General features: G+C 46.3%; 2 protein-coding genes across 3 annotated transcripts in view; both read right to left on the bottom strand.

Moving 5' to 3' along the window:
- Window positions 1-9,837, bottom strand: part of LOC139051078 (uncharacterized) — a 75,848-nt gene extending 66,011 nt beyond the window's left edge. Inside the window, exons 1-2 of one of the 2 annotated variants that reach the window (XR_011509220.1) lie at window positions 9,601-9,837; window positions 3,515-3,654 (exon numbers count right to left, since the gene is read on the bottom strand). Coding sequence is in view for 1 of the 2 variants with exons in the window: in XM_070528155.1 (XP_070384256.1) it covers window positions 9,601-9,773 (173 nt within the window). In the remaining variant the exon portion in view is untranslated. Of the gene's footprint in view, window positions 1-3,514; window positions 3,655-9,600 lie in introns of those variants that run through there. The other variant, XM_070528155.1, reaches the window with a different exon arrangement.
- Window positions 9,838-13,347: 3,510 nt separating this feature from the next.
- On the bottom strand, window positions 13,348-15,771 carry LOC139050507 (neuropeptide-like protein 31). The gene is made up of 2 exons (XM_070526968.1): window positions 15,625-15,771; window positions 13,348-13,727 (listed from the first exon to the last, which is right to left on the bottom strand). The coding sequence occupies exons 1-2, from the start codon at window positions 15,634-15,636 to the stop codon at window positions 13,422-13,424; spliced, it is 318 nt and encodes a 105-aa protein (XP_070383069.1). The 5' UTR covers window positions 15,637-15,771; the 3' UTR covers window positions 13,348-13,421.
- Between the last annotated feature and the right edge of the window lie 762 nt (window positions 15,772-16,533).

The following is a 16,533-nucleotide window of genomic DNA, read 5'->3' as shown; positions in this document are numbered from 1 at the left end:
AATAATGCCAAGTGTTACACTGAACAGTCCGGACAACAAGATGCGACATTTCTGTGACATTTGAGCAAGCACAAAGCCGCGGACCACACAAAACTTTTTTTTCTTAGATCTTTAACGAAATATGTGCGTTCTTGTATTAAACATGCGAAATCATTTTTCCCTAGGCTTCCGTTAGCTTCGTTTTCAGTCTTCTTCATATACAGTCATCACTAACAAAAAATCGAGCTTTTAGAACCCCCGTATTCTTCTCGTTCACTTCAAAATGTCGAAAAGATCAGGCCATCAAATTTTCGAGTCCGCATTGTCTATTACATGATAGACCGTAAGTGTCCTAAAGCGAGCTCACAAAATTTAGGCACAGTCAGGCTGGCACAGTATTTCAGTCTGAATTTTTTTATTGTCATAGGTAAACTGTACGGCAGTCTGGCAACAGTAACGGGTGATAAAATGAAGTCGCAGAACCGGCGACAGCTTTCTCAAGATAACGCAAGCTAATCATAGATGTCATGCTTTAGTGCGCTGCAGTCGTCGAAAGCGGTCTAAGGAGCCAGAATTATGTTTTTGTGTCATGCGCACTTTTGTTTTCCGCACGCGTCTTGGCGACCACTCTGACACGTTTTTTGCTGGCGTTCTCTGGATTGTACTGTTTTTATTACGTGGGTGAAAAAGAAAATACGGGTAGAATCCAGAGCTTGCTTGTGCTGGGAAACTCCCACAGCTGTGGCCACGTTGGCCGCAGCTCACATGGCTTCGGAATGTTTCCAAGCCGACTGAGTCAACACAGTCAGGTCCCGCACCTTTGGACGTTACACAAACCACGAAAAAACTGGGGTCGCTGTTTGTGGGAGCGGCTTAGAGGCAGTGATTTCATATTTAATTTGCTGGTTAGAATTTTGTGCTGAGAGCTCAGTTACGTCATGCGTTTAGCATTCTTTGGGAAGCAACCGCGGCTTCTCGTGACTGTCTAACCCTTTTCATGGGGCGATTAGGAAGACACTGCATATCTAGCACGGCGGTACAAATCGCACAGTGGCACAGCTCCACCGTGCGGTGCCATAAGTGGTAGCGGTGGTACTGGGCCGTACCACACGGTGCCCCGGCTGTAAAGAGAGCGTCCTCGCATTCTTCCCTTGTGACAGGTACCGTTTTGGGACGCTGACATTTGCGACGCTGTAGTTTCAAATGCTGTTATTCCTGCGCTCGCGGACGCTGCACGGGATTCCAGAACTGGCCCTTGAGGAAGTGGCACTCGAAGTACCAGCCAGCTGCCGTGTACGGGTAAGGCCCAGGCCTCCTAGATACAACAAGGCCTGTGCCGCGTCTCATCCCTGACGTCATGCTACCTGACCCCACTGCCGTAAAATCTAATGGGGATGCTCCCAAGCAAGCCGCGGTGATTTTGTCCTCACCGCTTTCGCCACGCAGGGCTTGCCAATGGAAATTTCGGGCCTGGTAGCCTGAAGTCGCAAAGCTAGGGGGCGCAGGTTTTGCGCTATGCACGCGGCGTTGGTTAGGCAGTGTAGAAAGGGTAGCGGCACCCGTAATACCACAGTGGAGTAGAGTTCCACAAATAAACATTTCCCTAACCATGCGAAACGCATTCTTGCATACTGGTTGTCTCGACACGTCAGACTCATCGCGCGCTACTTAGTTTTCTAGAATTAGCTGGCTTAAGTTCGCGTTTGTAACTCGGACACCATTAACGCCATAGCGTTAAGGGCCCCGTGACGCAAAACGCCGGACGCTGGCGTCGCACAGCGCTTGGCGAAAAATCACTCCGTACCAAACCACGCAGGCCCTCCGCATGGCACGGGTGCGTTACTGAACTAATCGAGCTCCTCGAAGTAAAATACGTCAGAAAAATTGTGGAATGTGACATAAACGCAACCTACGGACATGATAGCGTCGGATTTTAATTTTAATGTGCCAGGAACAATCATTCTGTTACGCGGAAACTCAAACAAAGACCCTTTTTTCGGGCGCCCGCTCGTTTCCTTGCAACAGCACCATCGCGCTCTGCGACACGCATCCGCACGCAAGCTGCGGTTGCCGTGAAGCGTGACAAGCAGCCAGGGATCTTTAAAATTTATCGCGTTCTACTCTTAAAAGCGAAGCTTAAGCGCCCTCCAAATTTTTCTTCTATCTTGAGATTCTTCAGGAGCGTGACCTGCAGTGACCGGCCCTACTGTGTGTGACCTGTACTGTGTGTTCTACTCTATTATTTCAGATTTGCCCTCTTTCTCTTTCTTTCCTCTTGCCTCCCCTGCTTCCTATCTATGTTTGTCTTCTTTTCTAAGAGTAGGTGGGCGTTGGAACCTGTCCGGTGGCCAGCCTGCTCCTCGCTTTCCCTTTCATGTCAAATGTATATATGTCTTCAAGATAACTATTATTATTATTATTATTATTATTATTATTATTATTAAGCAGGGTTAGTCCTCAATTTCTTGTGCCTATTTAACTATTTAGACCACCCTACTGTCAGTTGAATAATAAATTGAGAGTAGTTCAGCGACTGTGTCAACGTTTACTTAGGATTGATCAATTTATTTCGTTTCATTAGGCAATCTTGGAATCGCGAAATGAAGGCCCTTCTTTAGCGTAGTTTTGTTTCTTCTGTATATACGCACTTTCTGTGGGTTCTTTCTTTTTTTACAAGTGGACAGAGCCGTAGGGCGTTATCTATATGACGATTACTTCATTTGCTCACTAAATACGTAACTACGAAGACTGGCCTGCTGCACATAATATGAACTACGTTGGGGTATCTAGTAAATAATGCGCTACAAGGTATCTGCTATTTTAGGTAATTTTGATGCTTCTGATCTTTTTGGTCTCACTTTTCCACTCACGTCCACATATAACCTCTCTTGGATTTCAGGAATCGCAGCAAAAGTACGCTATGCAATGAAATTGGTTCCGCACGAAAACAAGGCGGAGGTGTCCTGCCAACGAAAAAAACAAAATGATGCTTTCCTAATAATTTGAAAATATTTCGAAGAGGCAATATTAAGTTGTAGTCGAAGTGTTCGCCGCGTAAGTGATCGCGAAAATTGCCTAAAATGCAAATTTATTTACGGAATACTAAGGACCAAACGAAGTAGCAGGACAATTCTACCAGTGGTATTTTCAAGATACGGTTGTAATTTGACAGAAAAGCACGAAGTGCTCTCGTACTAGCTGTTCCCCGCCTATGAATTAGGCTTTGCAAGCATGGGCTTCCCAGTGACACAGCTTATTTAAATTTTAAAGAAAGTAAAGTGCCATACAGCAACAATTTTGCTGTCGGACCTGACTTCGCGAAACTACACGAGCTCTTGAAAATTCACCTTAAGTACACGTAGACATTGAAAAGACAAGATGTTTATTCTGCGCACACACATCATTCATGCTTCACTTGTGTGTCACTGGTGAAACAGCCTAACCGTAGAATCCATGGCCGTAACCGTAGCCGCCGTATCCTCCGTAGCCTCGACCATAGCCTCCGTATCCTCCATAACCGTGTCCGTATCCTCCATAGCCGTAGTGCGCCCTCTGGTTGTCGTAATGGTGAGTGATGGCGTGGCTGTAGCCTCCGTGGCCGTAACCGTGACCGTAGCCGCCGTAGTAGCCAGCGCTGGCAGTGGCCAGGACAGCAAGGACAACGAGAGTGCACAGCTGTAATTTGATAACGCCATTTCATGCGTTACGCGCCCTCAAGAAATGAAGCATTTGTCAAAGGTTCTCGGCATGCGTGTTGTTAGATGGATATGGGAGGGGCATCGAACATAATTTGGTTGTCAATGCGCTTGGCGGCCAGCGTAACTCGATGACAATTATCATGAATACAACACATCGGAGTGCACAAGTGAAATGTAAACCATGAATATGAGCAGGCTGCGATTACTTATTTCGAGAAAAATCGCGAAATCGTTCTGCTGCAGTCCACGTTTCATATTACATGGGAAAGTGCACCGCATGCCCAGCGCGCACGTTCTAAGAGAAAGAGAGAAAAAAGGATAAATTGGTTGACAGAGAAATGGAAAGCCGTACTGACCACACCGTAACATTGTAGGGTGCGGCTGACGCCTGCAAGAGAGTCCCGTAAACTCCTTTGGCGGAAGCAACTATACAACAACTACAATTAACTCCATTTAAGAATTCTCGCTCACTCCGTGAAGCACGTTTATTCCTCCTGGGCGCAAGTATAAAAAAATGGTACTTTGTAGTACTACAACCAACTCTCAAAATGGGAGTAAAGCCGACAATGCGCATTTACTCCTTCAGAAAGAGCCTCCAGTATTCCCCATGATCACTGATGGTACGGGTGCATCGAAAGAAAACGCGACTTCGGAGCAGTTACTCACGAGGGTCTTCATGTCGAACTGCTGCCGAGGTGTCGAGAGCAACTGCGATACGGGAGCTGGCCAGATACCTTATATACTGTCAGGTGTAAACGAGCCATTCCGGTTCAAAAAAATAAAGGTCGTATCCAGAGAGCGGCTCGCTATCCACCTCGCTTGAACGCGCGTCAATTTCTGGACTCTGAAATAGCGGAACTTTCACAAAGAACACGTATTTCTCAAAGCACGATCGAATATCAACGTTAAAGAATATATATACGTAAAAATAAAAAAAACACTGAAGAGGGACCTATATGGATAAAAGTTTGGGCTTTTCGTTATGACCAAAATTTTTATATTTACAACGCCTAATTTCACGACCCCACCGACCAATCTTGCTGTCAAGCTTCCTTTCTTATCAACCATTTTCGCTGCCCCGGTGCTATAGCCCGTATACTGTCGTTTGTTTCCATCTGCTCCATTCTTCAGAATAATGAAGGTTCGAACGAGATACGTATATTGGAAATATGAACACATCTGTGCTCAAGTACACACTGTAGCAGCTTATGAAGTACAACAAATGAATCGTTAAGAAGTTCTTGTCGTAACGTGTGGTGACATAACATCAGCGACACTCCGCAAAACGAAGCAGATTTTATTTTTGCAATTATCAGTTTCGTTACAGTATGATAACTGCTCTGTTGACAGACCCACACGTCTATTTGCTTCGGCCTGCTGGACGATCAATCTCTCTCCGAACCGACAATTCTTCAGCATCAGCGTAACCTATCATCGTATGAGAAATCTGCTCAAGCAGTACTGTGCTTTTAATGCGATAAACATTCTTAGTCTACGTTATCCACTTCGCGTCAATCTTTGTACTTCTCTGTCTTTCTCTTTACGCCGCCATTTAATTCAGTATGCTTGCTTTGAAATGGATCTGTGATTTCTCTTCGCTGGTAATGTGCTTTTTTGTTTCATTACTGTGATTAGCACCACGCAATTGAAACACCTTTTCTTTCCGATTTGACGCGGACGTGCACTATTGCAAAGAGATTAAATGTGCGCATCAAATAGCGTAAATAAGATCTTCTACGTTTACAAATCCCATGCAAACTTTGCACTTAACGTTGTTGAGAAATGAGAAAATATTCAGTTCGATATCGGGATGTTGTTTTTCTCTGATATTCTTATTCGATTTGATTCACATGTCTATACAAATGTAGCCTGCACACATTCATCAGCACATGCGGCAGCGTTAAACAGTATACGCTCCATGTGATGAATGCTTAGTTATCTTTAAGCCTTTGTGTATAAAATACCGACAGACTACATAAGAACGAAGCCTACATACATTAGTACACACGAAAGCAGACATGCTGCTGTTGATATTTACATTGCGAACAATCAGACTCCACACAGCGCTAAAATCGTATGCTTTGTGAATGGCGATGATAGGTCACGGCGTACCTGAACTTGTTATGATCAAAGCGGTCAACCTAAGTGGTTCGACAGGGTTTCAGTAGTTGCATCGCGATTACCAAACCGCAGTCGCTGATCATACGTGCTGACATCACACAACGGGAAGGTAATATGAACAAGGGACACCGAAGAGAAGCAATAATTTGAGGTGTGTTAGGCAAGTATGATTCTACAGTTTTGGAAAAGTCTACTCTCACCGCGAGAAGACGCTGGATAAGCTAACAAAGGCGCTAGAACGAAATACCACTGCTAAAATGAAGAGAATGGCGCGTGTGCCGTTTTTTTTTTTTCGTTTAGCAAGACAAGATGCTGCACCAATTGTACCAGTAGTCAACTATTAGTGAAATGTGTTAACTTCAATGTATAGCTCAACGCTGTTCGCTCAAGGCACACTATGGTCTTTGTTATCGTGATAGGAATTGAGAAAAAATAAATTCTGTTTTTTTGTTTTCGCGTGCCAAAACCACGATCTGATTATGAGGCATGCCGTAGTGGGGGACTGGGGATTAATTTCGGTCCCCCGCGGTGTTCCTTAGCATGCACCAGATGCATGGCACGCGGGCGTTTTTTCCATTTCGCACCTTCCCCCCCCCCCCTCATAGAAGGGGTGGGGGGGTGGGGGGGCTAATACCTCGACAAGCGCACGAAAGCGCTAATCTGGCCAAAATTTCAAACAGGCTGGTCGCATGCGGACAATGCTTTAAAATATGTAGCTACATTACAGTCAACTGGTGTTCCTGCGGCAACTAGAAAGAAATAGCATTGCTGAAAATAATGCTGCGATTCGATAAAGTCAGGCAAGTCCGCGGCCTTTTCAAAGTGTTTAGCATTTTTGGGGGAACCATCACCGCGATCTCTTGCGAGTGTCAAAGCCGTCTTCGCCAGCCGGTCCTCACGATAGTGTGGTCTACCAGCGCGGTAAAAATCGAGCGGTGGTACAGGACCACCTTGTGGTGGTACCGGTGGCATTGCACGGTGGTACGGTGCTAGTGGAGCGTTCTCGCATTCTCTCCTCGTGACAGCTATCGTTTTGAGACGCTGTTGTTGAGACGCCACGCCTACGGTCGTAGACGCTGCACGGGGTTCCGAACTGGTCCTTGAGGAAGTCGCGCTCGGCGTATCGCTTGGCTCCCACGTACGGGTAAGGCAGGGTAAGGTAAGGGGAACGGCATGCCTGGCATATAGAGCTAGACAAGGCCATATACAAACACCTTTCAAAGCATGCCAAACGCATTCTTGGATTATTAACAAAGGCTGATTCTCCGTAATTTTCTTTCTTCCGACAATGCATACGGTATAACTGTATTTCGAAAAAGTTTATTTCAACAAAAGACTATACGAACACTGAGCCACAATGACAACACAATTCCACCAGGACGACAACACCTACAAAGCACGACACATTGTGTACGCGGAACGTTTTCAAAGAAGCTTCGAGTCCGCACTCACTAACATAGGCCCGCAGAAACACACAGGCACACATAAACTAATTGTCACATTATATAAAATGTTGATGAATATATACAGTGTACACAATGGTGATGTACAATGATGATGTGAAGGCACGCTCCGGTCTTTGTTATTGTGATAGGAATTCAGAAATTAAATTCTGGTGTTTGACGCGCGAAAACTACGACCTAATCATGAGGCACGCCGTAGTGGGGGACTGCGGAATAATTTCGACCACCTCGTCCACCCAATGCAAGGTACGCGGGCATCTTAGAGCTATGATTAAAATTTTGTCACATGCTTCGTTACAGAATACCGCCATAAGGATAGAAAATGCCACTGCATGGAGCGTCATTGGCGATTAGTTTTCGCCAGCTTGCATCTGTGCGCATCCCGCATAGCCGCTGTGGCCATCTTTACAACTTTAGCGCGAATACACCTTTCACGTTTATAACAACCGAGCGCAAAGACAAACGTTGTCGTCGCACTTTTCCTGAAGCACAGACTTTCCAACCTAATGTTTCTAATAAGTATGAATTGAAAAGCTCGAAGTCGGCTTTGTGCTCTCAATTGTCATCAGGTTTCGCATCTTGTAGGAATGCGTTTCTATGCTTTTGTTTCCGCATCATTCGGCATGTACAGATTGACCGATAGTTCCAATAGCATTGTTCCACAGGGTTGAAATGCCCAGGGGGTTGGAATTGGTTGGAAGGTGGTCAGAATTATTCTGGAGTCCTCCCCTATGGTGTGCTTCACTATCATATATGTGTTGATGTAACGCGTTAAGCATTGCCGGTTTATGAATAGCCAGTGAAGAATGCTAGGCGTCAGTTTTTATTTTCTAGTTTTCTTGATCGATGGAAGTTCTTTATTCATATTGCCAAGAATCAGGTATAGTTGGGCATGTTATTTACTTGGGCTTCATATTTCTGCAAGATGCCCATAAGAGGAAAACCTCCAGTTTAAAGCTGCAGGGCGACTGAGCATTAGAATGTTCGCTCCGGAAGAATTTCTGCTACAATGCGATAACGAAACCTAGGGAGAACATGGCAGCGCGCGCCAAGGACTGGCTTCGCCGTATCGCAATGCTGTAGCGCCATGCGCGGGGCGATGTTTTGCGAACGTGAATTCGCTCATCGTCAGGGAAAACCGTGCCGCTTTTTTAGTTTAGCCAATAATGCGGAACATCGCGCACCGATGATGAGCAAGCGATAAAGAGAAACTGACAAGAGCGCGGTTTCTCGGCGCACGCGGAACAAATTTTGCTGCGTAACGTCACGTGGTAGCCAGCGTCCAAAGAGACGACGTCGAAAAGACGGCGCTCGCCGCGTTCATTGCACTTGCGCCGTTCCCTGTCAATCGGTTCCTGCACGAAAATAATGAACTGCAGAAGCATGGATTGGCCACCACTAATAACTTGTTTTGCTTACCTTCATCCATGCATCAGGGACTGCTCTTCCACTTATGTGAAGTGGTCCGGGCACAGTCGGTAGGCCTTGTGCATCTGCTCCCTTGTTAGCCCCGCCAGGTCATACCATTTGGCGTGATTTCATTACATGTCATATCTGACAACTGGGCGAAATACCGCGTGGTCATGATTAAAGGATACCTAAATGAAAAACTAAAGTTGAAAGTAGGAAGAAGCGACGAAAATCTTTTAATTAAACTATAAGGTTTTACGTACCGAAACCAAGACCTCCTTATGAGGCACGCTGTAGTGCGGGGACTTGGGAAATTTGGACCATCTGTGCACGGATGTTTTCGCAGTTCGTGGCCGAGATTCGATCCCGCGACCTCGTGCTTATAGCGGCCCGACACCATAGCCACCAAGAAACCACGGTGGGTAAGAAGTGACGAAAAAAAATCTGCCCTTCGAGGCACAGGTTGAAGAGTGAAGCGCACCTCGGTCGTCGTGCATGTAACTCGAACGTTTTGTAATTCAAAACGCGAACGGTGACTGCTACGTAATTGTTTTTTTTTAGGTTCCGCAGTGTTCATGAACATATAAAGGTGGTAATGTCACAACAACAAAAAAAAAACAACAGGGTCACTGGAATGCTCGCCAGAGTAGCCAGTTCGAGCAGCAAGCATTTAAATACCTAACCGCTAACCACTAACATAAACCGAAGTGAAATTTCCGTCTACACGTCGGCTAGCATCAATCGTCTCATGAGCAACTGTCAACAAGTAGCTTCAGTTTGTTAGAACACCGCAGAAGAATGACCCGCTCCTAACGAGAAAGGTATTCACTAGAGAGCAACCACGTAAGAACTCTCGTTTCGTCCTGTAGCTGTTTTTACAAGGACTGCGTTTGTTTCTTCATAACGACTGCGGAAAAAAGTGTTCTCACCTTTCGTCCGCTGGGAAACGGAAAAATTTCATCCTTGTGTTGCTCCCCGAGTTGCCACACCGCACAGCCGAGCAGCACGCCTTTTGTGCTTTCCTGTTTTTTTTTTCAATATTGCCGGAACATACGCGGGCACAGTAAGAAAGTTTTGAACTGCAGAGCACACGAAAAAACATGCACTTGCTTAGAAAGCGGCAGAAGCAGACGAACCCAATATCGTTCGACGCGATAAGAGCGAAAGCACCCCTTTGGAGCAATGAATGCAACGACTAAATAAAGATATCGGACAGCAAAAAATAAAATAGTGAAAAACACATTTGATTGCTACACATAATTGCATCGCTTTATTACTATGTAGGCTGAAAAGATAAAGCCATATATGCAAAAGGTATTTAATATTTCTTTGGCTCACCGTGTCACGGCGACGCTTCCTTGTCAATACCCAAACTAGCTCTACTGTACACTCCGTGGTTTATTCATGCACTCTTACACTCTACGAACAGTTTACATCGTTTGGAGTGCCGCTTCTGCCACACAACGATAATCGTCGTCTGCCTTGATGCGTTTCCTTTCTTTAACGCTGCGAGCCCGGCAGTTTCCAGTAAGGAACGGCACGCGCGCTATCAGCATGACAGCATTGGCGACAGGAAATGCTATTCCACAGTGGCTTGCCCTTGGTTTTGCTAAGCGTTAGAAGACGCAAAAACGTGTTTGGGGTGTAGCAAGCGGTGCACGGCCGTCCAGAGGGCCCGTGAAAGAGCGGAGAGGCTTGGCCTCCCGATTTCAACATGGGAGCAACCAGCGGTGAGCCGGGGACCCCAACGGGTCTCTGCCGGCTAGTCCCTCAGGACCTCAATAAAGTTGTGTGTCTGTCTGTCTGTCTGTCTGTCTGTCGCAAGATGACGAAACGACGATGGCATGGCGGCGACGTTGATGGCATGACTACCGATTTCGTTACTTTCTTTTTATTGTCATTAAACGCCAACGAGAGGGCGGTATCACACATGGAAATAGTTCCAAAGATTGGAAATAACTGTCAGATTATTGAACGCGAAAGATGACTCGTTATGTTTTCTGCGAAGGTTGAAGAGCAGACGATAAGAACGTTGATGTGGGAGAGGCCATTCCAGTATATGTGTCTCCTCTGAAAAGGAAGGAAGCCGCGAAATTGGCAGTTTCTCCTGAAGGCGACACACTTAAACCGATAGCATGGTTGAACGCTGAGCCGGGGGCGTCGAAAAACGCAGGCGTGGCGACCGGCACTGCCAGCGGCGTTGCAGGGCCCTCGACAGTGCACAAGACGAGATCGAAAGAACGCCGCCGGCGCCAGCACCCAGATAAAAAAAAAAGAATTAAGTAGATTTATCTTGATGTTTTTCTGACCGTTCCATTCATACCAGGGGGGAGGGGGGAGGTATTCTGTAAGAGTCCACTTAGTAGACTGTTCATTTCGACCGCCACTGGTTGGTTGGGGCCGCTCGTCGCCTCCTCGCTCGCACCGCTCCGTCCAATCAGCAGCGGCCACAACGGACAGTCCAGCGACAAGTTTTTTCCATTTCGCACCCACCCCCCTCAACGAAGGGGGGGGGGGGGGGGCGAAGTCAGGACAAGCCATCCGACAAGTCAGGAGAAGCGACATTCCATTTTTTTCTTTACCTTCGTGTCGGTGCATCAGTCACACTGTATTGACACGGAGCTCTCGACCGACCATCGGCAGATTGTCGGCGTCGGTATAGTGGGACATAGGCGCCGACACGAAGTTAAAACGCTGTCGCCGACAGTAGGCAGACCAAAATCGGTGTCGCGTCGGCCTACTGTTAGCGAGCCGTTAGTGTAGACCTACACAATAAACCCTCCACATAAAACAACGAGTGACAACATATGCCTGCCCCACCCACCTTCCTCGGTTACACGCGAGCCCCTTTCACCAGGGAAACAGTTCCTGGCTACGCCACTGGTACACCGCCAGCAACGGTTAACCGGACGCGTTCTCTTTGGCCTCGACGCAGGGTTTCGCAACAATCTCAACACGTCGGGTACGAGTTGATACAAGTGCTGTCGAGTCGGGCTGCCCCAGCCCGACTTCTAACTCGACCCGCTCCTGTCGGGTTCATGTAAACATGGCCTGTGTATCATTAGCCACCACGAGGAGAAAACTGGGGACGCGGAGACCAAACACGAAGGTGGTGCAAGCTCACACAGCAGCTCTGCAGGGTCTAGCTGCCACGGAGACAGAATTGGAGACACTGGCATGGTCCCACTTTTATTAACAGCGTGTTGATATGCGACGTAACGCACGCGAAAGGTAGGCGTAAGGTTGGCTATACCAGAGCCTTTTAATACAGGACTCCGGCTATAACATTCCGGCGTTTCATACCTGTGACGCGTCTGATGCTGTGTGCAAGCTTCATGGTTCTATTGCGGTGGAACCGTTTAGCGTTTCCCGGAAATTCCCGCTAGTTCTTATGATAATGTGCGGTCTTCCAAGACTATCTCAGGGTTAAGATAACGTGAATTTACAAAATATATTCCAGCCTTTCAAGTGCTTATAGTTCCTCTTCAAAAAAAAAAGGAATGAAATGTAGGGGTGTGCGAATATTTTGGAACTTTCTCATTTGAATACAATCGTTGCTACTTGTAAATACGAATGGTTGACGAATAGTTTTAGAATATCTCAAAACGTCAACTCTGCGCAATCAAACATGAAATTGGAAAAAAACGCGTGATCAATTTCATCCTAGCGGCCATGGCATATGCACAAAACACGAGAACTTGCGTAGTAAAGCAACATACGTTAGTAAAACAAGGCAGTCCTATGTATGGTATCCAACAGCTTATTTGTTTCTAATGGTCCATTCCTGCTTTTAGCATAAAATGTTTGATAACTGGCAATGTAATGACAGAAACTTGCCAACGTTATGAATAGTGGGACGCGAACCTCGTTTTGTATTCATTGTCAAAGCGGCAGCTCTTTATTTGAAAAGTATTCGAAAAGTATTCGACATTTCATTCGATTCAATTCACTTCTGGTACTATTCGATTCGTACTCGATTCAGTCACAGAAATCACCATTCACACTCCCCTAATTAAATGTGTCTGAGTGGTACCCTGAGTTTGAAAATTTATTATTATTATTACTATTATTTACAAGATGGCCTACTTTCACGAACTTGAGTACCTATAAAATCAGAGCCCCCGCCCCCCTCTTCCTCCTCAGCGCAGAAAGGTCGGAAAAAGAAAAGAAAACGTATAGGAATGGCAGCACTCCTTAAAAATAAATACTTGGCTCGTGACGTTCAGGCCTAAAGCATGGCAATCTTTTGCACATGACTGTTTCACAAAGGATCTCAATAAAATTTGGACTAATAAACACAGTTCAGAACACAAGTATGTCTTGCGTGCACACAGATGGAGTGTTACAAAAGATCTTGAATGAAATTATTATGTTTTGTGGCTGCGTAGGAATGTCTAGAAACGCTGTTGAAAATTTTATCTGCTCGCACTATTTAGTATTATACATGTTTGACAAGAGAGATTGTTCATGGTTATACTGCGCTTAGTGTTACACTTACGAACGTGAAGGACAGGACGCGGGCATAGGTAGCGCGTCCTGTCTTGAGAGAGTGTCTTGACCCATCTGGGAGCTGCGCCAACTACTAAAAAAACTCGAAATTTTGGGCCAGCACTGTTTTACGAATTCATCTGTACTCTGATTCCTTAAGAGGTGCGAAGAAGAAAGGAAGCATGAAATAGTGAAGACCAGTTGTTTATTGTGCTCGCCCATGTCGTCCATTGGTCAGGTTCTCGGTCAAACGTTCAGTAGCCTAGCCGTAGTAGCCGTGGCCGTAGCCACCGTAGCCACCGTAGCCGCCGTAGCCTCCATAGCCGTGGCCGTAGCCTCCATAGCCATGGCCGTAGCCTCCGTAGCCACCATAACCGCCGTATCCACCGTATCCGTGGCCGTATCCACCGTAGCCATAGTGTGCTCTTTGGTTGTCATAGTAGTGAGTGATGCCGTGGCTGTATCCGCCATGGCCGTAACCATGACCATAGCCATGGCCGTAGCCGTAGCCACCGTAGTAGCCAGCGTTGGCCGCTGCCAGGACAACCAGGACGACGAGGGTGCACAGCTGCAAAATGATGACGTCGATTGGGGCACACCCTAAGTGCACACAACCCTGGACTTCACATGAGAGCGTAACATATTATACTTTGTCACAGTACGAGGGAGCTTAATTCATCTGCCATGTATCCGCAAACGTTATCATTCAAAGCTAAAACCTGCAGTGATCGTAGCTATGATTACAGATTCTATCTCGTTCTCGTGCGGGCGTTCGCGTGAAAAGTGTAGATCTATAAAAATTATGCCCTATCCCCAGCGAGCTTCTGTTTTTATAACGACCAGACTACCGCCGCAAAGGACATGAACAATGTATTCTTGGAGTAAGCAGTAGTTATCTGTGCTCGCAGTTTGTTGGTCGATGATAACAAAACCCGACATCGGCGTTCACTGCTTCCAGTCAGGATAAGCTCATACGAATTTGCGCCTCACGTTTATAGAGCACGCGCACAGTTTATGGAATGCAAGTAAGGATACAACGCCGGCAACCGCTCAGAAGCTATCTATAGCGCTCATTGCGAAGAGAAACATTATTGGAAACTAATGTGCTGTGGTGTAGGTAAGAATGGTGTATGCGGTAAGTGGAACAACGAAAGCATGAAACGAGTTTATCAAAATAGTAGCACTGCCCGAAATGGAGAAAGGCGGAATGCACATATTTTGATGCTGAGGGGAATTCGATCGAAAGTTTTAGGTCTGAGCGAAAATATGCATTGCAAGCTGTGACTGAGGATTTTAATGAAAATAATTAAAATTAAAGTATTATGTGGTTGCGTCTAGAAAAGAATTGAGCTCCTCAGTTCTTCCACTTCTAGTCAACAATACTTAAAGTAATTCTATTTAGCGAAATAGTGCAAACTGAAGGCCTCACCCCACCGAATAAGTGCTTGAGCACTGTGAAAGTGCCAGGAGTGTGCTACTAACACGTTACTCAGTGAAAAATCTAGTGCTGTTTATGTCGAAATGAGAGTTACAAATGTTCTTCACAGTTCTCTTGAGCTCGTCTCCTATTGCGAGTAGTTTTATCGCTCGTTGGAAATGCTTGCCGCCAAATATTAAGCGAACATTCTGAAGTCCAATGTAAATATTATTATGGTTTTCACACATGGTTCACGATGCCTTCACCTCAAGTCGACTGTACATAACTCGTTCTCAACAACAGAATTTCGTCGCTACTGAAAGGAAGGGAACGGTAATTGTAGCGAGCGCTGCTCAATCGATGTATCGTTTGTATAGGCAGGAAAGCAAGTAGAAACTTTTTGTTGTCATAGAAAGAAAAACTCAGATTATAGTTACATTGGGAAAAATGAAGCTCTACGCTTTTATGCGAAGATTACAGTTGATACAAAAGAAAACGAACACTTTGCCAACCAACCAAGCCTAAAAAACTTATCCCGACACTCTCTGGAAAGTCCACAGACGTTCTTTCCATCAAGTTGATTGAGAGTCTATAGAGAGCCTAAAGACTTGTGGTCTAACAGGTGTTGAGTAATGACCTGGAATTACTGGAAGGAAGCCGTTCGCGCCAGCCTGCAGATCCCGACACCCCAAAGGACAGACACGTCAACAAATTCCGTCACTAGCAAGTGTATACACCTTAATGTGGATAAAACAAAGAGTCTATAAGAAAACAAAATCGTCCGCGAGAAGTCCTTAGGCATTTTTTAGGCTGTCTAAATTAATTTTTATGCGTAAACCTACCAAAAGGCGAAGATTACAGGTGATACAAAAGAAAACCAGAACTGTGCCATCAAACCAACCCGAAAAACTTATCCAGACCGTCCCTGGAAAGTCCACAGACGTTCTTTCCGCCAAGTTCACTGAGCATTCTGGGTAAATGAAGAATGGTCGACACCGAGTACTACGCGTATATCCACGAAGCGTAGGCCCAGCGTTGGAGTACTCACAATGGTCTTCATGTCGGACTGCTGCCGGAGTTGCTTGGGGAGCACTGATTCTCGAAAAAGCGAGCCACGGCGCTTATATACCGCCACCGCCAAAACGGACCAACCCGCGCGGTGACGAATTAAAGGTCAGCCCGCGGATATCGGCTCGTGTCGAAAGGATACCAGTTTCGGAGCGGGGAAACGGGCAAAAGAAAGCAAATCGCTACAAACTGAGGCGTGTGCACGGTTGGCTTAATCCGCACCTTCCATACACCGAGAGAGGGGAACATAAAGAGCGCTCGTGGAAAACACAACGAGCCCCTTGAATTGTTCGCGTGGCCGCAAAAGCTCGCGGGCATTCTTGCGAGGTCTGCTGTCCGTCCAGTCGGGTCTTGGAGACCAAAACGTGTATACGCCATACTCTTATGAACGACGGAATGCCGCGCCAGGCGTGGTGTTGGCAGCAAGTTTCCGTTCTTACAAGCAGGCAACTCTTTGTTGTTTTCTTGTTGGCTTCTTTGCCTTTTTGCTTTTCTTTCTTTTTTACCGCTTAGTCTCAACTTCACCTTGATTCTTGAAACAAGCCGGTGGCAGCAGCCGAATATATTTTTGGGGGGGGAGGGGCAGTGGGGGGGGGGGCTCTTGCTTTCACCGCTATAACTATAGCCACAACACGTGCAAGCTTGTCTGTTTGACATTTTGACATGCGCTTGAGAAGGTCTGACGTTTCCTGTCGGAATGCGCGTTGTTCCTCACATGATCGTCACGCATCGAAAAACAAAGGGGCTCTTGCCTGACACATCGATGATAAGCTGCGGCAGCGTATCCTTGTTTGTACGTCAACTCCGATCGCAGAGGGAAGAAATCAAGCACCACGTCTAAACGGGCCGTCGTCTTACTACCCCCCCCCCCCCCCAACCCCAGCCCCGC

Source organism: Dermacentor albipictus, chromosome 10 (genome assembly GCF_038994185.2).
Source record: "Dermacentor albipictus isolate Rhodes 1998 colony chromosome 10, USDA_Dalb.pri_finalv2, whole genome shotgun sequence".
NCBI classification, from domain to species: domain Eukaryota; kingdom Metazoa; phylum Arthropoda; class Arachnida; order Ixodida; family Ixodidae; genus Dermacentor; species Dermacentor albipictus.
This window is presented reverse-complemented; position numbering and strand designations above follow the sequence as displayed.